The sequence below is a fragment of the Chrysochloris asiatica genome, unplaced genomic scaffold (genome assembly GCF_000296735.1).
Source record: "Chrysochloris asiatica unplaced genomic scaffold, ChrAsi1.0 scaffold00009, whole genome shotgun sequence".
NCBI classification, from domain to species: domain Eukaryota; kingdom Metazoa; phylum Chordata; class Mammalia; order Afrosoricida; family Chrysochloridae; genus Chrysochloris; species Chrysochloris asiatica.
In genome coordinates, this window is record NW_006408527.1 from 6,945,740 (window position 1) to 6,973,454 (window position 27,715).

At 39.0% G+C, this 27,715-nt stretch overlaps 1 protein-coding gene across 1 annotated transcript in view; it reads right to left on the bottom strand.

Annotated features, from left to right (window-relative positions):
• DTL (denticleless E3 ubiquitin protein ligase homolog (Drosophila)) overlaps positions 1–27,715 on the bottom strand; it is a 100,379-nt gene that overhangs the window by 20,539 nt on the left and 52,125 nt on the right. Inside the window, exons 12-14 of the mRNA XM_006834196.1 lie at positions 15,395–15,484; positions 12,435–12,570; positions 1,095–1,927 (exon numbers count right to left, since the gene is read on the bottom strand). Coding sequence (XP_006834259.1) covers positions 1,095–1,927; positions 12,435–12,570; positions 15,395–15,484 — 1,059 coding nt within the window. The remainder of the gene's footprint in view (positions 1–1,094; positions 1,928–12,434; positions 12,571–15,394; positions 15,485–27,715) is intronic.

Genomic DNA, 27,715 nt, shown 5'->3' on the forward strand with positions numbered 1-27,715 from the left:
TGGGTTTTAATAAATATATAAATATATAAAGATAAACACTGATAGAGTTGAAGGGAGAAACAGCAATAGGTGTAGACTTCAATACACCACTTTCGCTATTGGACAGAACACCTAGAAAGAGGACCAACAAGGAAACAGAGGATCTGAATAATAGTGTAAACCAGCTAGACTTCAAGCAAACCCTAAACCCACCAGAAGAAAAGACATAACAACAATCAAGGCATAAATAAATAAAATCGAAAACAGAAAAACAATGGAAACAATCAATAAAACCAAAGTTGCTTCTTTTAAAAACCCAATAAAATGCACAAATCTTTAGGTAGCCTAACAAAAGAAAAGATGTAAATAGCCAAAATAGAAAATGAAAGAGGGGACACTACAACTGACTTATCAGAAATAAAGAAAGAAAAGTATGATGGACTATTATGAATAAAACTATATGGCAACAAATTGGATTACTTAGATGGAATGGACAAATTCTTAGAATCCTACAACCTACTCAATAGAAAGTGTCAACAGACTCATAACCAGTGAAGAAACTGAATCAGTGATCAAAAACATAACCTCCCTACCTTTCCCCCCTGCCCCTCCCATACAAAGAGAGTCCAAATTAGATGGTTTCACTGGAGACTTCTATCAAACATTTAGACCAGAATTAACACCAATACTGTTTAAAAACTCTTCCCAAAGAGAAGAGAATACTTCCCCCCAAAAGGGATGGCATACTGTCAAACAAAGGCTTGGGAAGGTGCTTTTTAATCTCCTGGGGGCTGAGGGGTACGGACCTTGACAGGAGGAATGTGGACTGGAATGAATAGGGTTGCCTGAGCAACTACAGGACAGCAAGCCACATTTGAATTTCAGATAAACAATAAATAATATTTGGTGCAGTAAGCTTTATGTGTAAATATGACCCATGCAATATTTGTATTTTTATGTGCTAAATCTAGCAACCCTAGGGGTAAAGAGATTTACATTTTTAAAGTTTTCTGCTTTTTGAGAAGTGATCCATGTCTAATCCTTTCAAGTTAAGGAATGCATCTTCTCATTGGCTCCCTGTAAGTCAGGGACTCCCTCTAGCACTGCTGACTTACCGGGCTTGGTGACATCTTTCCACTCTGTCTCCTGGAACTGGGGGTCTGGGATGATGGACTGCGTGGAGATAAATTCTCAGCCTTCCGCTTGGCTGCCATGGCCAGTAACCAGTTTTTGTTTTCAGGCGAGCTATTCTCTTTGCCAACGACTTCAGACCCTTCTCCACAAGATCTCAAAGGAAGGGGCAGTGCTCCACAGCCTTCTGAAGCATAGGGACTGGCAGGAGAAGGGGGCTCAGAGATACTCGCAGGAGCTCCTTCAATCCTGACTGATTTGGTAAGACCTTCTGGGTTCTTACCAAGGTGTTCCTGGTTACCAGCAAGGCAGCACAGATCCAAATGAAGTTTTTCAACTCTGTCATCAAGCTCAGTCACACAATTGCAACTCTTCACACACTTTTGTTTCACATTTTCCAGACAGCTTGAGTCTAGTCTCCTCTTAACTCTGTTTCTAGACTCGGAGCAAGCCACAGCTGGGGATGACTTCTGACTCACAGGAATGAGGGCTTTTCTTGGAGATGAGATCTTGGTCTCAGAAACTGGTGGAGTGATGGGTGGAGATGAGGAAAGTGTTTGAGTCATCCAATTTCTAATTGACATCTTGAAAGAAGAAGGTGGCTTGGGAGAGACTGACAAGATGGAGCTTCTTCTACTGTTAGGAGACTGGGCCTTGGCAGGAGGAGTATTATCAGAGATGGTGGGGGTATTAGAAGGAAGAGGGAGGTCTCCAGTACAACTTGGAGCACAAGCTGCTGATGATGGGGAGGAAATGGACGGACTGCTCTTTACCCTGGGGGCTTTGGCTGGCGTACTCTGGCTACTTGTTATTGTTGCTGAAAAAGAAGAGAGGGTCGGTCATGACAATCAGAAGTGAACGCCATTTAAAAATCCTTTGACTTCTCATCAAAGAAAACGATAACCAATTAACATAATCACCCAGGGGATGATGTGGCAGTGAGTATACTATATAAACCATTTAGTTTTTACCCCAGCCTCCCTTTAGCATTTTTCTTAAAATGGCCAGCCTCCCTACCACCTTGAAGTAAAATAGATGCTTGTAAACATTTAGAAAATACAAGGAAGAAATTTAAAGGGTACAGGTAAATCATCTGTAGTTTTTTCTATACTCATGCATGTGACGTAACTTCACAGTTCAAACTTTTTCTACACAAAAATGAGATTATGTACATATTGTTTAATAATCTACTTTTTTTTATTCCACAAGTATTTTTACACAATAGTACCACATTTTAACAATTACAAAATATTCTAATATTTTAGAATATAGGTGGCTCCACAAGGTATTTAACAAATTCTTGATAGAAGATTACAACAAGATTATGATATTTTGACTTCCTATGCGATGCTGCCATTAACATTTCAGTATATATTCCGGAAGTAGTGCTAAGGCACAGGGGCATTGCACTGTGGCTCTCAAATAGAAACCTGGCCAGTCACTCACTATGTGACTTGGACACAACCCTTCACCTCTTCTGCCTCAGTTTCCAGGTTTCTTAAATGGGAATTGTTTTTATCACCACAAAAGCCCTCTCAATTACTTGCTAAGGTTATTTGGTTCCACATGGTTTCCTACCATATTTTACAGATTGCTACAGTTTTCTACAAGCCAAAGAACATTTCAGAATCTCCAATGCTGGACCTTAGCAAAGCGAGCTAAACTTAGTGGACAGCACTCTTCTCTATAGGTTTTGTCCCTTTGTTTACAGGCGCTGGCAAGTATTTTGGGCAAATTATTCTATACTTGATGCTTTCCCCATTGCCACCTCAGGTCCCACCAAAGATTGCACTTTGCTTTCTCAATTCCCTTTCTAGATTTCGGAAATAATATTTCTGTTATCAAATAACAGGGAAGGGCATCTATTTGTCAGTCACAACATCTGTGAATTGTGACTCTGATATTTAGCTCAGCTTAATTATTAAATTGCACTCACACGCAACTAGATTTAGGATGAGCTGATATAAAAAAATGACCTTTCTTTTAACTGGAAGATTTTGTTAACTTTGAAAGTATTGGTCTTACACTGTGCAGATTCTAAGTTTGCTAATTTTATAAGTTAAAAAACTCTGGGCCAAATGAAAAAGATTTTTTAAAGTAAATTATAAAAGCAATATAAGTTCCCTATAAACAGTTCAAATAGTACAAACGAAAACATGGTAAATAGCAAAAAGTCCTTTTTTCAATACTCTTCTGTTCCTTAGCATCCCAGTTTTCCAAGCACCCCTTAGAAGCACAAAGGTATATATATATATATGTCATGATTGAGAAAAACACCAATTTTATATATAATTTTCTCTGCAGTTTACCTTTTTTATATAAATAGACAAACCACACTGTATTTGAAAGTGGCATCATGTCACTATATATTGACCTACAGACTGAAATATGAAATGCTACTCAGTACTTCATCGACTTAGTGGCTCAACCAGCCCATATTAACCCTACAGCTTTCTATGAGATCTGACATGATAGCATAGGCTTGGTTGTTGCCTGGAGGCTTCCCTGCAAGTCAGTTTCCTTTGAGGAACTGTAGAGAGTTTATTAATAATCAGTTATTTTGCAACTTCTTTCTATAGCAAAGTCTGCCATCTGCCCTCACACAACCTTCGCAGTCTTATCTCTCTCACTGTCCCTTTAGGATCCTGTTACAAGCCTCTACTCACTGCTTCCTGAACAAACGGTGCACTGTCACGTCTCTGCCTTTGTTCGTGTGGTTCTCTAGCCAAGTCTGCCTGTTCTCTGCCAGGTAAAAATTCTCCTTACGTTTCAAGGCTCTGGTGAGGATGTTTTCTCCCCACTGTGAAGTGTTCACACACTTCTTGCTTCTTCTCCCATAAAGCTTTCCTCTCCCAGAGGGAGTGGGTCCTCCAAGCCCTTTGTTCACACAGCCAGGAGGAATATTTTTTTGTATCTACTTTCTGGACTAGACAGTAAACTCCTGAAGGATACGGATGATGATTTACTCATCTGTAAGCCCAGTACTCCTGTAGTGCCTTGTTGTTGTTAAGTACTGTCGAGTTGGTTCCGACTCATAGCGACCCTGTAAGGGGTTTCCGAGGAGCAGCTAGTGGGTTTGAACTGATGACCTGTGGTCAGCAGTCCAAAGCTTATCCTATAGTGCCACATCAAGACAACAGCAAGAAATTATTAAATAGTGCTTGCCATATTCCATTTCTGCTGAGAGGGATTAGGGGAGGCTCGAGGTCTCAGAAAACAAATTTTATAATAATCAGCCTGCTAACTGTGAACTGCAGTAAGCCATCAAGAATAGGTTTCTCTTTAAGAAAAGGATAATCACCTTTGTCACTTAGTAATGCCGATTCCAGAGGTTCTCAATCCTGGCTGCACACCAGACTTACCTGGAGAGCTTTATAAAAAATACAGGTGATTGGCCCCTATCCCAGACCTACTGAATCAAACTCTGGAGTGAAACAAACTTTGACAAAGCTCCACCAATGGTTCTGGTACATAGCCAGGGTTGAGAACCATTGGCCTCGATGGTGTCATGAGATCTCTGGCTGAAACACAGTAAAAGAATAAGAACAGAGCAGGGGCTGGCTGGGGAAAGTAGGGCAGAGGGAAAAGGGGCTGTGTCTTGGCACTGCACTTAGTCTTCCAGTTGGTACGCTAAAAGAGCCAGAGAGAGATGCCGCCTAGGACATCAGTGAAGGGTTGGGGCACAATTAGAAGCTTGGGAAAGCAGAGGAACATAATTTTCAAAATGGCAGTATGGCTAGCAACAGCCAATCCATTGATGGAACCTGGCTTAGAGGGACAAATGGAGAGTGTGCCAACTTTCGACACTCACGTCAGAGTAACTACAACATTATGCAAAAATGGAGGAACCTAGGTGTAGTTGCAGGGCAGGAGTTCATGTGAACTTTGTTTTGCTGCATTAGGTTCTCAGTATTTCAGAGTGCTTCCCAGCCTGTGCTCTTGAGTCATACTGCAAGGGTCTGAATTTTGGCTCCTATTACCACTTCATAGCTGTCAGAAGTTTGGCAAGCCTAACCTCCCTGGGCTTCAGTTTCAATTATTTGGCAATTAAATGAGATAATCCAGGCCCTCGGTGGTGCCAGCAACTAACACACTCAGCCACTAACTGAAATGCTGGAGGTTTGAGTTCACACAAAGAAGTGTGGTGACATACTTCCAAACAATCAGTCACTGGGAATCTCATGGAGCACAATTCTACTCTGACACATAAGGGGTCACTGTGTGTTGGGAATCAAACCGATGGCAACTGGTATTTCAGAATACTAGTAGTACTCAATAATGGCCAAAATTTGTTTTTATGGCAAAACTTTAGCCAACCCCTTTAACTTTTTTGGTGACTTGCTTCCAAAGATAAGAATAATTGACACATTGAAAATTCCCAGTTAAAAGCACTGTGTGCATGGTTTCAAATCACATTATCTTAAAATGGTTATAGTTACTAACACAAGAATTCTACCTCTGGGAATCTATTTTAATGGAACAGATTAAACTTTTAATAAACTATTGGAAACAAAATGTCCAACTACAAGAGAAGAGCTTGGTGTTATAAAAACAAAAATACAGAAAATGCTTACAACATACTATGTTCAATGAAAAGCGTCTAAGACATAAAAAATGTACTACACCCTGGTGTGGCGCTGTGGGTTAATGCGTCAGACTGCAAAGCCGTTTGAACTGCAAGGTCGGCAGTTCAAGCTCACCAGCTGCTCCTTGGAAACCCTATACAGGGTCGCTATGGGTCGTAACTGATTCGACGGCACTTAACAACGACAACATTATAACTGTGGCTATGTTAAAAACATAACCATAAATGTTCATTTACATTACGGACAGCAGGTGGCAATACTGATGACATGTTCGTCAGGATTATTTTCTTCTATAATTCTTTTAAACTTAGGGAAAGAAAAGTATGAGGTTATGTAAAAAAGTAGTGCTACTAGGGTTCCAATTCATATATGCACAGGTCTATTCCAAACACCGTGTTTAAATATGTACCTGTGAGCAGGGTTGGCTGCAAACAACTTCTCTCAGTAATTGTTTTAAGTCTCCTTAGGATGCCTTCCACCAAAAAAAAAAAAAAAAAGAGTCTATCTAGTCAAAACAGTGGCTTTCAAGGGAATCTGCTGGTTCTTAGCAGAAGGTTAGGCAACTTTTCTAGGGATCACCAAGGAGTAATCCTGACAGATTTTCTCACAGGACACAGGACAATCACGGGGGCTTATGAAGAAGTTTCAAGAAAACTGAAAACTACATCGGTGAGAAAAAGGCCAGGAAAGATGTGCAGAGAAATTGTTCTCCATCACAAAAATACACCTGCGCATTCTTTTAGGGTAGCAAGGACTGTCCTGTAAGAATTTTGTTGGAAAGTCTTACTACCCTGATCTTATCCCTTCAGATTTCTTCAAACTCAAAAACATTTAAAAGAAACACAATCGGAGTCCCTTGAGTCTTGCAAAACTATTGGTTGACATGGTATAAATCAAAGATAGAAAAATTACTTGGGGGCAGTTTTAGTTATTAAGCACCACTTTCCGAAGTATTTTGTTGTTGTTTGGTGCCATCGAGTCAGTACTGACTCATAGTAACCCTAAACACAACAGAACGAAACACTGCCTGGTCCTGAGCCAACCTCATTATTGTTGCCATGCTTGAGCCCACTGATGCTACCACTTTGCCAATCCATCTCGCTGGGGGTCTTCTTTTTCTCTGACCCTCCAGCGACTGGTCCTTCCTGTCAACATGTGCAAAGTATGAGAGACGAAGTTTGGCTATCTTGGCCTCCAAGGAGCACCCAGGCTGTACTTCTTCCAACACAGATCTGTTGGTTCTTTTGGCAGCCCATGGCACTTTCAATATTCTCCTCCAACACCATAATTCAAAAGCATCAATTTTTCTACGGTCTTCCTTATTCACTGTCCAGCTTTTGAATACATATGAAGTTACTGAAAACACCATGGCTTAGGTCAGGTGCACCTTAGTCCTCAAGGTGACATCTTCTGCTTTTCAACACTTTAAAAAGGTCTTGTACAGCACATCTGCCTAAGGCAATACATCATTTGATTTCTTGACTGCAGCTTCCATGTGTGTTGATGGTTGACCCAAGAAGAATGAAGTCCTTGACAATTTCAATCTTTTCTCCGCTGATAAGAATGTTTATTGGTTCAGTGGTGAGGATTTTTGCTTAGCTTGTTCTTGTAGTAGTCAATCAGACTGCCATTATTATTTTTGATTTTTCTTGCCGGTGTTTCTTTCATGAAGTATCTTCTATTCTTCTAGCCACTCCAGGTTGGTCTACTTGTCCTTTCAAGTGGAAATTTCCCACCTCAGACGATTCTGGACGGGGTTCAAGATTCCACCTATGGTCTTGTGCAGTGTAAAGGCTCCATAGGAAGCTTCTTTCACTGAGCAACTTCGAGCCCTCTTTAAGGTATTCCAATCAGTTACAGGCTGAACACAGACGTACAAGCTTTCTATTGTGATGTTTCTGGCTATTCCTTTCTCTACCCACCTCAAGTGTCTATTTTACAATGGTATGCAAGAGAAACCAAGATTCAAAAGACAGTCAAGCATCTTAACATTATTCCCCTCTTACCCATTCAAACCATGTCTCAATCTCTGTATCCCAGAGCCCTATTATTCCAAGGTTGTGCATAAACCAACATTTACCTCTAACACACATAGCCCATGCAAACCTGCCTAACTGTTCTCCCATCCGTCTTGTTCTTCCATTCCCCTCCCTTTTTGTGTGTTGTCTTCCCCACCCCCACCCAGCACCCAAGCTATCCTGTGTCTATTCCCTACCCGATGCTCTATCTTCCCCTCCCTCCCTCTCCTCCTCATCCCATACATCCCAGTGATCAGCAAATAAATATATGACTCCCCCACCTTTTAGGGTGGGTTCTTTTTCTTAATGTTTTACAATAATGGTCTTACGCAGTATTTCTCCTATTGTTACCGAGTAATTTCACTCAGCATAATGTCCTCAAGGTTCATCCATGTTATGCGGTAGCTTGCAGCGTCCTTGATGTTCTTCAAGGTAGCATAATATTCCATTGTGTGTATGTAACACAGTTTGTTTATCCATTCTTCAGTTGATGGGTACTTAGGCTGTCTCCATTTTTTTGCTATTGTAAATAGTGCTGCTATGAACATTGGTGTGCATATATCTACTCGTGTTATGACTCGTACTTCTTGTGGGTAAATATCAAGTAGACGAATTGCTGGACCATAAGGTATTTCTATTCCCAACCTTCTGAGGAAGCGCCATATTGCTTCTCAGAGAGGCTAGACCATTTTGCAATCCCACCAGCAATGCAAGAGTGTCCTAGTCTCTCTACATCCTCGCCAGCATTTCTTGTCCTCTACTTTTTTGATCTTTGCTGTTATTGCTGGTGTTAGATGGTATCTCATTGTTTTTTGATTTGCATCTCTCTAATGGCAAGTGATCATGAACATTTCGCCATATGTTTGTTGGGAGCCCAGATCTCCTCCTTGGTGAAGTGTCTGTTCATGTACTGTGCCCATTTTTTAATTGGTAGAAGCAATACTTTTTTTTTACTTATCTTCATATGTGTGTGTCTGAGTCTATATGAGGGGCTTCAAAAATTTCATAGAAAAATGAAATTAAAAGGTAAAGAATGGGTATAACTGAAGTCTAAACCAAACCCACTGCCATCAAGTTGATTAAGACAGACAATAACAAATGTGGGTAAAGGTGTAGAGAAATTGGAAATCTCTTCTAGGGTGCTGAATATATTCTAAAATTCGATTGCAGTAGTGGTTTCACAACTCTGAATATACTGAAAAATACTCAACTGTATACTTTCAATACAATGGAATATAAATGGATCTCAAGAAATCGGTTAAAACATTTCACCTCACAAAGTAAGAAGTCAATGTTATTGTTGTTGTTATGTGCCATGGAGTCGGTTCTGACTCATAGAGACCCTGTACAGGGTTTCTGAGGCTGTAAACCTTCACGGGAGCAGAAAGCCTCATCTTTCTCCTGCGGAACAGCTGGTAGTTTCGAACTGCTGACCATGAGATTAACAGCCTGATTCATAACCACTATGCTACCAGAGTTAGATAATGCTTAATTCTAAAATAAAATAAACACCTAATTGCATGAATGTCATTTAGAAATAAACACCTGTATCAAAGAATCAACTAAAGATTTCAAAGTGGTTGAACTGTGGGAGAAGATTCATTTATTTTATGTTATTTATCTTACTCAACTTTATAGAACCAGTTGCTTCTTAAGCTGTTAACACTAAAATAAATAAAAATATTTAAAAGAAAGTAAAACACAAAAACAAAAAGGTATCAGCAGTAAAAACTTTACAGGAATAGATTAAAAGGCTCCTCTCTAAAGTCTAGTTCTGCTTATAACATCTTGTAAGAAATGAAGTCAGTCATTAGAAAAATGGTACATATTCTCTCTGTTCACTTTCAACTCCCCAATTACCTTAGGCTTTGATGGTCAGAATAAAATTAATCTTTAATCTTTATGTTTACCTTTATTACTGTATACATCTATTAATAACATTGAGATCCCCTTTGGCTGGCTTGATGCTTGATTTTTGTTCTTGAGTCATTGGTCTACTTAATCTTCTAGTCTCTAAATGATTACTTTTAACTTTCTTATCTCTCTTCAACCTCTACAACTTCTCCTCTCTCATTCTTATTTTCAACTTCCTGTTTTCCTGAGAAAATAGCAGTCATCAGGACATAAGAAACCTTCTCTACTTTTGCCTACCCCATCCACCTACCTGCACCCATGCCTACACATACTCACTCTACCTTCACTCCAATGACAGAGGATGAACTATCTATGCACACGGTAAGGCCTAATCTTGCACAGGTGTACTAAATATTATCCCTTTACCCTTACTTGAGGACATTGCCCCAACAAATTTTCCTTTATTAGTTTTCCTTCTCTCTAGTCGATCCTTCTAATTACATATAAAATGCCTTATTCTCATTTAGAAAATAAAAATAGCAAAACCAACAAAACAGAACTTCAACTTCTCTTCCTTCAGCTACCACTGCACTTTCTCTCCTTCCCTTTGTAGCAGATCTGCTTGAAAAAACACTTTTACTGTCTATACTTAGGGATTCCAAGTTCTCTTCCACCAACCTCCTGAGAGCTATAGCAATCAGGCTGCCACCACCACTCCATCAAAACTGTGCGAAGGGCACCAAACAACCCCCATATTGCAAACTTAAAAGACCAATTTTCAGGCCTCATCTTATTTGACAATCCAGAAACATATGACCAAATTCACGTGCTCTTCTCATTTAAATGCTTTATTTATTTGGTTTTCAAGATAACTATATCCATCTGACTTTTCTCTTACTTCTCTGGTTGTGCCTGTTCATTCTTCATTACTGGTCTTCTTTACCTCTTCAATTTCTAAACATTTGGGTACCCTACCCCAAGACTCAGAATCCTATTTTCTACCTATTGTTACCTTCACCTATGTTGAATCCCAAAGTTATAACTCTGGCTCTGGATTGCAGAATAAAGTATCTAACCACCTTATCTGACATTTCCACCATATGATGTCTAATGAAACAAAATATCCAAATGGAATTTGAGTTATTTCCTCCTAAGCCTACTCCTCCAACAGAAGGTTTATGGCAACTCCATTCTTCCAGCTACTCAAGCCCAAAATTTGGGAACTATTCTGGGTAGCTCTCTTTTTCTTACTTTATACCTGATCTCCCAGCCTGTTGGCTCTATCTTGTAAATATATCCAGAATTTGATGTCTTCTTACCATGTTTTCTCTACTACTTTGGTCCAATTCATCATCATTACTTCTTAAATTATTTCAATGGCTTTCTTAAAAATCTTCCTACTTTTACCCCTATCCCTTTATAATTCATTGTCAACACTGGAGCAAGGATGATCAAGTTACTAAAAGTCAGATTATATTATCTCTTTGCTCAAAACCCTCCAATGGCTTTTGTCTCTCAATGAAATCCAAAGTCCTGCAAGAAGCTTATTTCTACTATAATGCCTCAACTCTCTACCTTGTCTGCTGTACTCAAAGGGACATTAGCTTCTTTGAGGAACAAAAACTATAGCAGGCCTGTGCCTGCTTCCGAGCCTTGCCACTTGTTTTGGCTGTGTGGAATATTCTTCTCTAGTACTCATCTCATTGAGTTCTTTCCTGGCCACCCAATTAAAAAATTTAAAAGTCTACTTCCTCATTCTCCCTGTCCCTTCTTCTTCAGCATTTATCTGACATACTATTTATTTTACTTCTTTATTTATTGCCTCTCACACCAACATGTAATCTCCATTTACATCCTTGGGATTTTTAACTCTTTTGTTTATTGCTGAGTTCCCAGTCACTAACTATGCTTAGCACATTGTGGGACTCAACAAATATTTGTTCAATAAATCCATCCTTGTATTCCAGTGCCTTGTGCCTTAATCATAGTTGCTGTTGTTATGTGCTGTCGAGTCGGTTCCAAACCATAGTGACCCTGTATAGGGTTTCCGAGAAGATGGTGAGCTTAAATCGCCAACTTTACAGTTCAAATGGCTTTGCAGTCTGGTGCATTAACCCACAGCGCCAGTATTCAGAAAATGTTGAAAAGAATGAATGCTCTAAGAATGGTTCCTTCCTTTTGCTGTAGAGCAGAAAATTTGAAGACTTTTGAGAATGACTCCAGCCAGAGCTTAATTTCATCTTATGCCGAGGTTTAAGTGGTCAGATGCAAATTTTCCTTGAGTACTTCATACACCTGTGACAGTTGAATTGCCATAGTTAGAAGTGGAGTTTATTTACAAGTGGGTTTGGGGCTGACCCCAGAAAGAAGTTTCCTGGACATACCCTTTAGTGGTTGTCTGACAGCCTCAGAGACAGTCTGTAAACTTTGCTATCTGCAGTAGTCCCCTCTCTGCTTCCACAGGTCCAGCATGCTTATGTGATGCACTGCTGCAGTCAGTCGTGGTTGTGGGAGGAGATTTCCTTTGTTCTCTGCCCTACAAATGGTCACCTCATGAAGGCAGAACTTTGGAAACTCATCATGGCATCATATTGTTGATTTCTCTCACCTGGGTAATCTGTGTTTGTCTTTATCTTTTTACTCCTGTGTAAAACTGATGAAAGAGTCTCTATAATATATAGGGTCGCTATGAGTCGGGACCGACTTGATGACACTTAACAACAACATAATATTTACATACATTTGAAGATGGGTTCTTTTTTTCCCATATAACACCTAAAAACAAAATATCAAAAGAAAGTCAAATCTACCTTTATCACTACTGTAGGACTAGACCAATCAAAGCATAAAAAGCTTAGATCCTTACCTAGGCTTGCTCTTTCCTGCTTTTTCTTCTGAGAAGCCCAACCCACAATGGAAGATTTATCTCCTTCTGGTTTCTCCTCTAGACCTCTAGTCAGTCGCCAGATTTTCAGTGTATTGTCATCAGAGCATGTGGCAATCTAAGAAAAGCAAAGAAGGGAGTCATAAATCAAGAAGTTTCAACCAAAGATTGACAACAAAGTAAAATGTACATGGGTCATAAAGGCTCAGACTAGAGATTTATCTTGTTTGATATAATGTTGCTGTTGTTGAGTGCTGTCAAGTGGGTTCTGAGGATATAATGCTGCTGAGTTGGTTCCAACTCAGTGCAACCGTTGATACGGTTTCTGAGCAGCTAGTGGATTTGAATTGCCAACCTTGCAGTTCAAACTGAACTTCTGGTCCAGTGCTTATCGTTCAGTGCCACAACAGGACTCTGAGGATACAATACGGTATAAGAAATGAGAGCTGAAATATCATCTACTTCCATCCCTTGCTTTTATTTCCAAAAAAGTTGATTCCCTCATTATTTGTTATATATGCCCTGTTGGTATGTCTTCTATTACCTAACCTAAAGCTCTACTATAAAACCATGCTAATTTCATTTTGTTCTCTCAAAAAGTTTGCCAAGTTATTACTTTTGTTGTCTGCAATATAATTATGAACTATGGTAATTAAACACCCTTTTTACTCCACTTCTCTGTTAAATGATCAATCCGTGTAGTATATATCACCATCATCCAACAACTATGACTTTCTTTTGAATCCTACATGTTCTCATATTGCTAAATTGGGATAATTTTCAAGATCAGACTTAGTCCATGACTCTAGCGGCCGTGACAAACAGAATGAAACAATTCCTTTGAGATTCTTTTTCAGATAGGTAAAGGAGCAATCTGGGAAAACAAAAAGTTCACTAGGCCGAAAGAAGTTAAAAATAACCTTTGCCCCTTTAAAAATATCTGACCGTTCCTGATCTTGGTCCCAAGCCTTTTATGGCAGAGAAAGTCCAGCTTGAAGATCTTGTGGCAAATGGCCACTGGTACCAGAGCAGTTCCCCAGCATTTGTTTATATAATTTCTCTATTTCAGTTCCTAAAGAGGGGGTAGGGTGGGGGTGAAGGAACACACGTTCTCTTAAGTCTTGGCCCCCAAGAGACTGGCAGCTTTTTCCTTTCCTTACTGGGAGACAAAAAGAAGACACACACATTTAAATGCTCAACTAGAAATGTCTGGGATTCCTTCCCATAGCCATTCCAAAGTCTATTAAGAATAGTTATTATTTGTTGAGCACCTACTGTGTGCCTGGCCACGACATGTATGTTCTTTACCTTATTTAATTTTCATAATACAAAAAGCATGGTCTTTTTATCTACAAAATGGGAATAAAGTTATTTCCCCAAGGTTATCCCAATGAAGTTCCCTAGCTAGAATTTAATCTCAATTTCTTCAATTCCAAAGGCCAGACTTGAACAGCCTCCTTTAAAAAACCAACAAAAACCACTACATTCTATCTTCTTAAACAGGTATGTGGCAAGATTATTTTAAAGAGTCCTTTAAAATGTGGCTACTAGATTACACAGGTGAAGAACTCTGTTACTTCCTTTGAGTAATTTCCATGGCTGAAAGTAAGGATACCTTGTGGTGGCTGAAAGATGACTTTACTAACTGAATAATAGAAAAAAACATCCTAGTAAAGTCCATGAAGATAAGATGCAACACTTCATATGAAAAGCAGGTATTTTGCTGGAACATACAAACAAGAATTATGTGGTATCTCAGAGGAAAAAAAAAACTACTTTAGGGATGGATGTAACTATGTAAGCAATGAGGAGGGAAAAAATAAAGACCTGCCATGAAGTCAACCACAGAAATGGTTCTAGAGATGTAAAAATAAAAAGAAATCCGCAGTGGTACTGGCAAGCGAGAAGAGATGCCACATGTAGACCAGGCCATGAGAAGTTTCTAGAAGATTCAAAACAGATGAGAACAAGTAGGCAACAAAACCTGAAAATCTCATACATGTGAAAAAAGAGACCTCCACAGAAGTGAGATTTCCTGTAGAATGTAGAATAATCAAAAGATGGGTGGCAATGAAGGCTGGGAGATTAAGAATGAGTGGAACTTGGGTTACTATTATAAAAATTCATATACACATATACACATGTAAACATATATATATATGTTTGTGTATTTAGAAGGTCTGAAAACAAACAATACATTTTAGTGACTATTTGATGCTTATCTTTAAAAATTCACATAGTATGTTCACTGTGAAAGGAAAAAAAAAAGTGAGCCTATTTTTTTCTTTTCAGAATGTTTAGAAACTTTCTGGCCTACTTCTTACATAGTTTAGCCTATGATAATCTAACATGCTAAAATTTTACAGTCACCATTTTGCTAGCTATATGCGAAAAGCCAAAATGGACTATGAAGAACAATTAAGACGTTACCACATTGATAATGTGTAGAAGAGGAAAAAGATGTGTTCTCACCTTAAATTTTAAGAAGACATTTAATTAAGTTTTAAAAATATAATACCTAATGGTATGTTTAAGAAAGAAATGACTCTAGTGAACCAGAAACCCACCTTTATTACTGAGTATAAGATAATTTTCTTTATTGGTAGAGGAAAGTAGAATATGTGGGGCTAATTCTGATACAGAGTCTAAATGATCTCGTTGTTGTTGTTGTAAAGTGCCATCAAGTAGAGGTTCCAACCCACAGCGACCCTGTATAGGGTTTCCGAGGAGCAGCTGGTGAGCTTGAACCGCTGACCGACCTTGCAGTTCAAATGGCTTTGCAGTCTGGCGCATTAACCCACAGCGCCACACCAGGACTCCTAGATGATCTTAAGATTCTTTAAATCTATTTAAACATAAGAGTCTACATAACTTTCAAATAAATAAAACCTACTAACCTGGGACCCACGTTTGTAGCTAACCAGAGAGATTTCTTTACAAACCTTGGTGAAGTCTGATGGACACCAGCACACGGATGTGACTTCTTGAGAATGACCCAGGAGAACCGTGGGAGGATGCCAGGGGGTGGAGACCTAGCCCACAGTCAAAAAGAAACAAATAGATTAGCAGAGTAGTGCAAGGTCTTTCAGACAGAGGCTTCTATCCATACTTGTACCTTAGAGCTTCAGAGTTGATACCATAGGCCCCTAGACATGCCTAGTTATAGTTCAGAAAAGGAGTTCCAATGGGTATGAAAGTATTTATTTTTGTCACTGATCTAAGAAAACAGAATGAAAATAGTTAAAATACATAAAGAATATAAGCTTAGATACCAGGACACGTCTTACTTCAAACCAGTTATACTTATTTTGATCGAAGTTCAAGACTGGCATTGTCTGGTACCTCAACTGATAAACTTTCTTAAAGGATGATGTTCAGCTATTAGGTAAGCAAACTTGAGCTTTTTGCCACAAGTAGATTCTGACTCATGACAACCCTACAGGGTAGAGTAGAAATGCTCATAGGGTTTCCAAAGCTTCTGTAATCTTCCTAGAAGCAAGCTCCTACAACTTTTTCCATGTAATCTTTCTAGAAGCAAGCTGCCACATCTTTTCCCCACAGAGAGGCTGGTGGGTTCAAACTGCCACCTTTCAGTTACCAACCTACTGCTTAACCACTGCATTACTAGGGATCCTCAGATGCTAGTATGTTATTATTGTGTGTTGTTGAGTCGGTTCTGCTCATGTTAAGTGTTGTCAAGTTGGTTAAGACTCATAGTGACCCCATATAGGGTTTCCAAGGAGTGGCTGGTGAGCTTGAGCCTTGTGGCTCAAACTGACCTTGCAGTCCAGTCCAGTGCATTAACCCACAGTGCCACACCACGACTCCTCTGACTCATAGTGACCCTGTATAAAGTACCTGAGAATGGGGGGTAGGTTTGAACTGCCAATCTCGTGGGTAGCAGTAGAGTGCTTATCCTACAGTACCACACACCAGGGCCCCAGCTACTAAGTGGTTTTTTTGTCTGTTATTGTTAAGTGTTGTATAGTCAGTTCCAACTCATAGTGACCCTATATAGCATGGTTTTCAAGGAGGAGGTGGTAGGTTTGAATTATCAACCTTGTGGTTAGCAGTCCAGTGCTTATCCTACAGCGCCACACCAGGACTCCAAGGTAGTACATGCCAAATGGGCAACTTAATACTGTTCTTACAGAGTCTGAAAATTTTCAGGTCATCTTAGTCAGCTTCAGAGTTACTTAGCTGACTAAGAAGACCTGAAAATGTAAATTTTCATTGACTGTAAATCTTGAAAGTACTGGAATATGTCCTCTTGGGACAAGAAAACTGAGTCCTTCTTCCAAAAGACAAATTACAGACTCAATACCTTTAATAAAATCCAAAATTATTCCCTTTTATCTTAAAGAATTATATTGTTGCTGCTGTTAATTGCCATGGAATCGATTCCAACTCATGGCAACTCCAACTGTGTCACAGTAAATTGGTACTCCATAGTTTTCAAGACTGTGACCTTTTGGAAGCAGACTGCCAGGGCCACCTTCCAATTTTCCTCTGGGTGGTTCGAACTTTCAACCACTTGGCTAACAGTCAAGTGCTTAACTGCTTGTACCATTCAGGGACTCCTTAAAGGGACAGAAAGGATATTTTATGTGGTACTTTGACATCCTTGGAATCTTAGTGTATCCTACTGGAGGAAAAAATCCTCTACAATCTTATTTCAATTAATTTGATAAAAGAAATTCTGAAAACTCCCAACAACAAAAAAAGCTCAGGCCCAAATGGCTTTATTGGTGAATTCTACCAGACATTAAGAGAAGAGCTGATACCAATTTTATTCAAACTATCTCAAAATACAGAAAAAGATGGAAAACTTCTGATTACATTTTATGAAGTGAGCATAATCCTCATACCAAACCAAGGAAGGATATCACTAAAAAAGAAAATTGTAGACCAATATCCCTCATGAACATAGATGCAAAAATTCTCAAAAAAATCATAGCAAATAGAAGTCAACATCATATCAAAAAAAATAATAAGGACCAACTGGGATTTATGCCAGGATGCAAGGATAGCTCACTATTAGCAAAAGAATCAACATAATTCAGCTTTTAAACAAAAATAAAAGGGAAAGAACCACATCATTATATTGATTGATACAGAAAAGGCATTTGACAAAATCCAACATCCATTCTAGATAAAAATACTCAACTAAGTAGGAACTGAAGGGAAATCCAACATATTAAGAGCATATATAAAAACCTAAAGGAGCTCTGCTAGCGTAGTGGTTACAAATTAGGCTGTTAACCACAAGGTCGGCAGTTCGAAACTACCAGCAGTTCCATGGGAGAAAGATGAGGTGTTCTGCTCCCGTAAAGATTTACAGCCTTGGAAACCCTGTGCAGGGTCACTATGAGTCAGAACTGACTTCATGGTACTTAACAACAACAATACAAACCCAACAACTAATAACATCAATCTCAATGAAGAAACTGGAAGCTTTCCTTTTGTGAACAGGAACTAGACAATGAAACCTTTTATCACTTGTTGTTGTTGTTAAGTGCTGTTGAGTGGATTCTGACCCATACCAACCCTGTGTAAGGTTCCCAAGGAGTAGCTAACTTAAAAGCATCAATTCTTCTACGATCTTCCTTATTTACTGTCTAGCTTTCACATGCATATGAGGTTACTGAAAATAGGATGGCTTGGATCAGGTGCACTTTAGTCCTCAAACTGACATCTTTGCTTTTCAACACTTTAAAAAGGTCTTGTGCAGCAGATTTGCCTAATGCAATACGTCCTTTGATTTCTTGACTGCTGCTTCTATGAGTGTTGATAGTTGATCCAAGAAGAAAGAAGTCCTTGACAACTTCAATCTTTTCTCCACTGATAAGAATGTTGTTTATTGGTCCAGTGATGAGGATTTTTGTTTTCTTGACATTGAGATGTAATCCATACTGAAGGCTGTGCTCTTTGATCTTCACCAGTAAATGTTTTAAGTCCTCTTCACTTTCAGCAAGCAAGGTTGTATCATCTGCATATCGCAGGTTGTTAATGAGTCTTCCTCCAATCCTGATGCCACATTTTTCTTCATAGAACCCAGCTTCTCAGATTATTTTCTCAGCATACAGGTTGAATAAGTATGGTGAAATACTACCTTGTCGCATACTTTTCTTAATTTTACATAATTCAGTGTTCCCATATTCTGTGCGAACAACTGCTTCTTGATCCAGGTACAGATTCCTCATGAGCACAATTAAGTGTTCAGGAATACTCATACTTCGCAATGTTGTCCATAGCTTATCATGATCCACATAATTGAAAGCCTTTGCGTAGTCAATAAAGCATAGGTAAACATCTTTTGGATATTCTTTGCTTTCAGCCAAGATCCATCAGACATCAGCAATGATACCCCTTGTTCCATGGCCTCTTTGGAATCTGGCTTGAACCTCTGGAAGTTCTCTGTCATTGTATGATTGTAGTTGTTTCTGTATTACCTTTAGCAAAACTTTACTTGCATGGGTTATCAAAGAGATCTGTCTGATGTTTTCCGCATTCCGTTGGGTTGCATCTCTTTGGAATGGGCACAAATATGAATCTCTTCCAATCAGTCGGCCAGATAGTTGTCTTCCAAATTTCTTGGCATAGAAGAGTGAGTGCCTCCTCACTTTCTTGAAAGATTTCAATTTTTATTCCATCAATTCCTGGTGCCTTGTTCTTTTGACAATTCCTTCAATGCACCTTGGACTTCCTCCTTCAGTAGCATTGGCTCTTGATCATATGCTACCTCTTGAAGTGGTAGAACATGAACCATTTCCTTTTGGTACAGTGACTCTGTGTATTCCTTCTGTCTTCTCTTGATGATTTCTGTATCATTCAATAATTTGCCCAATGAATCTTTCAATAATGAAAGTCAAGGCTTGAATTTTCTTCTTCAGTTCCCCTAGCTTGAGAAATGCTGAGCATGTTCTTCCTTTTTGGTTTCCTGATTCCAGATCTTCGCACATTTTGTTGTAATATTTGGCTTTATCTTCTCGAGCTGATCTTTGAAATTTTCTGTTCAGCTCTAGGACCTCCTCATTTGTTTCATTTGCTTTAGCATAGCTAGTTTCATTGTTTCTTCTGACATCCATTTTGACCTTTTCCTTCTTTTTTGTCTTCTCAATGACTTTTTGCTTTCTTCATGTATGATGTTCTTGACGTCATCCCACAACTCTTCTGGTCTTCGGTTTTTAGTGTTTAATGTATCAAATCTGTTCTTCAGATGATTTCTAAATTCAGGTGTGATATAGTTAAGGTCATATTTTGGCTCTCATGGACTTGTTTTCATTTTTCTTCAGCTTCAATTTGAATATGCATATGAGTAATTGATGGTCTGTTCCACAGTCTGTCCCTGGCTTTATTTTTACTGATGATATGGAGCTTTTCCATTGTCTCTGTCTGCAGATGTAGTCAATTTGATTTCTATGTATTCCATCTGGCGAGATCCATGTGTATAATTGTCTCTTATGCTGTCTAAAAAAGGTATTTGAAATGAACAAAGTCATTGGTTTTGCAGAATTCTATCATGTGTTCTCCAGCATCATTTCTATCACCAAGGCCATATTTTCCAATTACCGATCCTTCCTCTTTGCTCCCAACCTTTGTATTCCAATCACCAGTAATGATCAATATATCTTGATTGCATGTTTAACTGATTTGAGATTAAAGTAGTTGGTAGAATTCTTCTATTTCATCCTCATTAGCTTTAGTGGTTGGTGTGAAAATTTGAATAATAGTGGTATTAACTGGTCTTCCCTTTAGGCACATGGATATTATCCTACCACAGACAGCGTTGTACCTCATGACTGATCTGGATATGTTCTTTTTGACAATGAATGAAACACCATTTCTCTTCAATTTGTGATTTCTGGCATAGTAAACCATGTGGTTGTCAGATTCAAAATGGTCAATAACAGACCATTTCAGCTCACTAATGCCTAATATACCTATGTTTATGCATTCTATTTCATTTTTGACAACTTCCAATTTTCACAGATTCATACTTCGTACATTCCATGTTCCGATTTTCAATGATGTTTACAGCTGTTTCTCTTCATTTTGAGTTGTGCCCCATCAGCATATGAAGGTCCTGTGGGCTTTAGTCTCACAGGCTTTACTCCATTTGCGTCATCATAATCAACTCTACTTTGGGGAGGCAGCTCTTCCCCAGTATCATTTTGAGTGCCTTACAACCTGAGGGGCTCATTTTCCGGCACTATATCTGACAGTGTTTCTCTGCTATTCATAAGGTTTCCAGTGACTAAACATTCGGAAGTAGTTCGTCAATCGTTCTTCCTAGTCTGTCTTCGTCTGGAAATTCATCTGAAACCTGTCCACCATGGGTGACCCATGCTAGTATACCATGCTCATGGATAGGAAGACTTGACAGTGTGAAAATGTCAATACTATCGAAAGCGATCTGTAGATGTAACACAATCCTAATCCAGATTCCAACATTATTCTTTAAAAAGATGGAAAAAATGATCACAAACTTTATATGGAGAGGAAAGAGATCTCGGATAAAAAAAGCACACACTGTTTAAGAAGAAAGACAAAGTTAAAGCTCCTCCCTCCCTGATCTCAAAATTTACTACTCAGCCACATAAGTCAAAACAGTCTGGTACTGGTACAAAAGATACATAGATGAACAGAACACAATTGAGAACCCAGAAGTAAATCTATCCACATACACTCAACTGATCTTTGACAATGGGCCAAAACACATTAAATGGGGACGAGATAGTTTCTTCAACAAATGGTGCTGGCAAAACTGGAAATTCATTTGCAGAAGAATGCAACAAGACCTATACCTCACATCATAAGCAAAAACAAACAACGTGGATTAAAGACACAAATGTAAAACACAGAACAATAAAGACAAATTTAGGGGCTCCAATACATGGCATACATATACTATCAAACATTACAAAAAACGTACAAGCAGAAGACAAAGCAGGTGACTGGGACCTCCTAAAAGTTAGAAATGTATGCGTATCAAAATATTTTGCCAAAAGAGCCAAAAAGGAGACCTCAGCATGGTAAAACTTTTTTTGCCATGATATTATCAGACAAGGGGCTAATCTCTAACATTTATAGAAAAGCACAACACCTGTACAAGATAAAGACAAACAACCCAACTAAAAAATGGGCACAAGACATGAACTGACACTTCACTAAGGAAGACACCTAGGCAACCAACAAATATATGAAGAAATGTTCACCACCATTAGCCACTGCCGTTTTTAAGTGTAGTCAAGTCAGTTCCAACCCATAGGGATCCTGGATAGGGTTTCCAAGAAATGGTTGGTGAGCAGCCATTGTTGTTGTTGTTAAGTGCTGTCGAGTTGGTTCTAACTCACAGTGACCCTGTACAGATAGGGTTTTTGAGGAGCAGCTGGTGTGCTTGAACCACTGACCTTAGGGTTCATACTGACCTTGTAGTCCAGAGCATTAGTCAGCCATTGGAGAGATGCCAATCAAAACAACAATGAGATATTTCATACCAACACTGACAGTGAAGCTCAAAAAAAACAAATGTTGGTGAGGGTGTGGAGAGACAGGGACTCTCCTACAGTGCTGGTGGGGCTGTAAGATGGTTCAACCAACATGGATAATGGTATGACGATTCTTCAAATGTTGGAAACAGAAATACCTTATTGCTGTTAAGTGCTGTCGAGTAGGTTCGGAGCCTGTATAGGGTTTCTAAGGAGTGGCTGCTGAGCTTGAACCATCAAACTTGTGGTTCAAATGGCTTTGCAGTCCAGCGCATTAAGCCAAAGAGTCACACCAGAAATACCGTATGATCTAGTAATCCCCCTATTTGGTATACATCCACAAGAAGTAAGAGTCAGGATACGAGTATATACACATGCACACTGACGTTCATTGCAGCACTAGTCACAATAGCAAAAAGATGGAGACAGACTAAGTGCCCAATAATGGAAGAATGGTTAAAAAATCTTTGGTACATACACACAATGGAATGCTATACAACACTGAAGAATAAGGATGAACCTGTGAAATACCTCATAACTTGGATGAATCTGGAGGACATTATCCTGAGTGAAATTACTCAATCAGAAAATGATAAACATTGTATAAGACCATTATTGTAAACACTTAAGAAAAGGTCTCTAGGCTAAAAGAAACATTCTTTGATGGTTATCAGGAGTGGTGGATGGGGAGAGTAATTCACAGACTAGAGGGTAGACATATATTAGCTTGGGTGACAGGGAGGGCAATATATACACACACACACACACATGTTATCTATCCATTCTTGATTGTTAGATGTGGTTAAATTCCAAAGACCAGCTTATGTGAAAATTGGCATTGTGCAAAACTGGAAGATGACCACACCATTACATACTGCCAAATTACATAACTGCTAAAGTACTGAGAATCGTGACCCAGCCACAATGACACATTACCATAACCATCACAGCCAGTGTTACTTGTACCTTGGCATTAATTACTGTGCAAAAGCCATAGAATTTTTGCTATTATAATGGGTGATGCTGGATGTGATAGTTGATAAATAAGGAGTAAGTGTATGTGTACATCTATACACTCACACACATAGGTATAAAGAAGGGTCACATTATACAGTACTACACACACAATTACGAATCCTATTTTCCCCTGGTCAGATGTCACTATCGATATGCGTTTGACAGTGTACAGCTGAATCATTCAAGAGTTGTCAATCTTTTCAAAGGACATGGGAATTAATCAGCACAATATGGAGTACAACCTCACATAACTATTATTAGTTCATGGCTTTAGAAAAAGGCAAGCAGGTGTGGGCTCAGAGAAGTGATTTGCTTCATTTTCCTAAAGCTCTGAATCATGCTTCATTTGCATGAAGAAAGTAGAGTTGACTCCGGAAAGATTATTTGTGTGAATGATTAAGTGAAGTTAATAGATTCCTCAGATTGTCATTAAGAGATTTGACAAGCTGATTCATAAGGTTATCCAACTCAATTACTGTTACTCCTCTCTTGGTTAAATGGCATATGTGCAATAATATAAAAAACTAAAAGAAGCCAAAAAGCAGAATCTAATTTTACTTAGCTGGGTTAAGGAAAGGCTAATAGAAAAGGAAGCTGCTTCCTAAGCATCATATACAAATATCTCACTTACTGCTTACTCTTATCATACCAGAGAGATATATTCACTCACTCTCTTGAAAAGATTTTCAATATAGTTTCTAAATACTCCAATAGTAACAGAAATCTCCTCCTTCTTCCATTTGGGATGGCATCTCATTCAAGGCCCAAGCAGGACTGGTTGCAGTAAATTAAAAGGAAGAGGAAAGTCTCATGTTCTCCTGACCCTCCCAGGTAGAACCTGCTTTTCTACCCTACTGGTTCATCCACGTGTTCCCTCTAGCTTTCCTTTCAAGATACTGCACCTTCCTCAGTTTTTCTATTACAATACCTAGAAGAACCTAAATGTATACAATAATGGTAAAAAATTTCAAGAAAAACCAAAGACTCATTAAGAAATGCATGTACATTTCTGGATTTACCTATAGGATCTGAAAGGAAAAAAGAAAATTGGAAAAATCTTTCATAATTTTATAATGAAGGTGGTATTAATAATGACAATGTAAGCCAGAATTTGTTAAGCACTTATCATAAGCCAGGCACTTTACATGAAGTTAAAAGTGCAGCAAAGGTACCTCAAAAAGTTAGATAGCATTGCTTTATGACTGAGTAATCTACCAGGTGGTATATATGGGGGGGGGGGAGGAGCCAAAAAGTTTGTGGAAAAATGTAATTAAATTAAAAGGTAATGGGATTTTTCCATGAACTTTTTGAAGCTAGCTCATACATAACCAAGAGAACAGAAAACATTCAAACAGAAACTTGTACATGAAATTTATAGCAGTATTATTCATAATAGCCCCAAAGTAGAAACCTAAATGTCCATCAACTTAAGTATAAACAAAATGTAGTCTATATAATGGAATACTATTCAGCTGTAAAAAGGAATGAAGTACTACTGATACACAAATGCTATACAAAGGAATAACATTTTCTAGATAACTGGAACACAATATATGGCTGTGCAGGTACTTCAACCAGGTATTCTCAATCAGGGACCATTTGGGCCCCCAGAACATTGGCAACGTGGTAGGGGTAGGGCTTGGGCTAGTTTTAGAGTTACAGTTAGGTTTACTGTATTATTTAATTTTTTTCTTTAAATCTCCTTGATTTCCTCTTCAGTTGGAAGTTCTGTAACTACACTATTTCCTTTTTTTACTTTGTGGTTTTTACTGTTGCAAACTGGTATCTCTCATTCCCTATTTTCAGTCTTGTACGTTTGTTTTACCATGGATATCTGGTTGAGTTCTGGGTGATACGATCATATATGTTAATCTCAGGTTGTTGTCTGCTGTTGTTGCTACTCTATCCAAAGAATTCCCTTTGGTTCTTTTGTTTTTTTTTTTTTAAAGAAAGGTTGGTCTCATTTATACAAGTTTTTAAATTTTTGTTTATGTGGAAATGACCTAAGTTTGTCATCATATTTGAGAGACAAATTTTGCCATGTTTATGATTCCTGGCTGGCCATTTTTTTTATTTCAGAGTTTTATCTATATCATCCCATTGTCTTCTTGGAGTCCTGGTGTGTGGCACTGCAGGATATGCACTGGACTGCAAGGTCAGTTTGAACTGACCTCAGAAACCCAATATAGGGTCACTATGAGTCTGAACTGGCTTGATGCCTTCCTGGTTCTCCTTTGTAGGTAGTGTTTCATTTTTCCTGAGCAGCTCTCAGGATTCTTTCCTGGGTTTGGGGTCTTGAAAGTGTGATTACTGCATGTCTTGGTAATTTTTTCTTGGGATCTATACTGTTTGGAGTTTGTTCTGCTTTATGAATGCATATTTTCTAATTTTTCATGCTAGGGGAGGTCCTTTTTGGTCTCTTTCTGTTCTGAAATTAGGATCATACACAAGTTATTCCTCTTGATGGTGCTCCACATAATTCTTAGGCTTTCTACTGATTTTTTTTGGTTCTTTTTCTGATTGTTTCTTTAGGAGATGAATATTGAGAGATGTCTCTAAGCACAGTAATTTGGCATTCTATTGATTCAATTCTACTTCTTTGCCCTTTACATGTATTACTTATTCCTGAAATCTTAGTATTAATCTTCTGGATTTCTATTTACTATTTTTGTATGGTTTCTAAATTTTCATTAGTAATTTTGTTTTTATAGTATTTTCCTGAATTCTTCTGAAGTTATGTTTTCCTAGATTTTTACCTGTAGCTTTCTTTTTCATTTCATTCTCTTAATTCATAGAAAGTACCTAAATATTGTTCTTGCAGATATTTTATTTTCTGACTATATTTTGGTCACTTTTTTTTTTTTTTACCTTGTCACACCACCGATTGAAGCAAAACAACACAAGATGCTGCCACTTCACCCAAAAGCGGTGTTTTATTTTGCCCTTTCTTGACGGCTCGGTGGGTCACTGGCAAAAGGCCCAAAGAGTGCTTTTAAAGGGGGGATATTTTGGTCACTTTTTGAGCGACTATTGTATTTCTTTATGCAAACTAAATGGTCTATGTCTCCCAGACACTCTGGTGTAGTTATATTTATATCTAATTGAATATTGCATGTTGAGATGTTCTTAAGCACTTGTTACCTCTCTTCTGGTGAGTGTGATAAAGATTAGAAATGTGTACACAGTTCTCTGTTGTTTCTGCAGTGTTGCTGGGAAGCGGGACGAGGGGGGGACGGGCGGGTGTATGTCTGATACTGGCTGTTTATTATCATTGATCAGGTGTTACAAGAGTGGGTAGTGATGGTTGCCCAGTGGGTGAAGCGCCACAGGAGGTATAGGTGTGGCTACGCCTTATGGACACAATTGCTTTATCCCCTTAAAATCAACAACAATAAAATAACCAATGAGGTTAAATTCATGTGCCTCTAGATACAGGATTGGTAAGCCTGTGTTTGGCTCTGGCAGAACAAGCTGCATAGGAGGGGTGTCATTGGTGGTTGAAGGGGTGTCATTGGCAGCTGAGCATGTGAGGGCAGGAACTGGCCACACTCCTGACTACCAGGAGGGTGTAGGGAACACAGAACTGTACCCTGTCATCGCCAACTTCCAGCAAGCATCCTGGGCCTACAGGCCTCTGCTAACTAGCAGTTCAAGATGGCTACACTCTGACAGTCCAGCTGACAACTTGGCGCTCTTGCTTAGCAACTTCTCCCAGTCGGCACTCAGTACACTTTTCAATGATTTCTTCTAAAACTTAGGGTTCTAGGATTACCATTTGTATCTGTTTCACTTGGTTTCTTGAGCTTGAGCCCATTGTTGCTGTCACTGTGCTGATTAATCTTCTTGGGGATCTTCCTCTTTTTTGTCGACCCTCTACTTTACCAAGCATGATATCCTCTTTCAGGGACTGGTCCCTCCTGATAATAGGTCCAAAGTATGAGAGACAATGTCTGGCCATCTTGGCTTCTAAAGAGCATTCTAGTTGTACTTCTTCCAACATAGATTTGTTCTTCTAGCAGTCCATGGTACCTTTAGTATTCTCCAACACCATAACTCAAATTCATCGATTCTTCTACGGTCTTCCTTATTTATTGTCCAACTTTCATGTGCATATGAGGCTACTGAAAATATCATGATTTGGGATACACTTTTATCCTCAAAGATATGTCTTTGCTCTTCACCATTTTGGAAGTCGTCAAAAATTAAGCAATAAAAATCAATATTCTGGAACAAACAAGATGGAAGATCGGGTGGAAGTGCAGTAAAGAAGCTCCACCACCACCAACACAGAAAGTCCGACCAAGCAGGCTCAGGGGCTGATCCAAGAACTCTGAACCACATATAAAGGAATATTTAGAAGGTTGGAAGGCTCACAGCTGGGAGAATTTGTGGCAGAAGCAAGAAATCCATTGCTTTCTAGTCTGCGATGCTCGGATGCTCCAGGAGCCACCATCTTGGGTAAGACCACGTGGGGGGAAGGATTGGAGCAGTCACAGATGTCTGGAAGAACCACTGAGATAAAGGTATAGACATTCTTTTCTTTTGATAGCTGTTCATCGGTCCCTTGTTATCTGCGCACCTCCATTCTGGTGACTAGAGGGGTGCCTGAGCTAGTGGGCACCCCAGCCCCACCCTCGGAGAGTTCTACTACGCATGCGCACAGATCTCCTTGAAATTTAAAGAGACAATTTCCAATTAAAACCAAATGGCCACAGCCGGCCCTGAACTGTTTACAACTAGAAAAAAGGCCTGAAC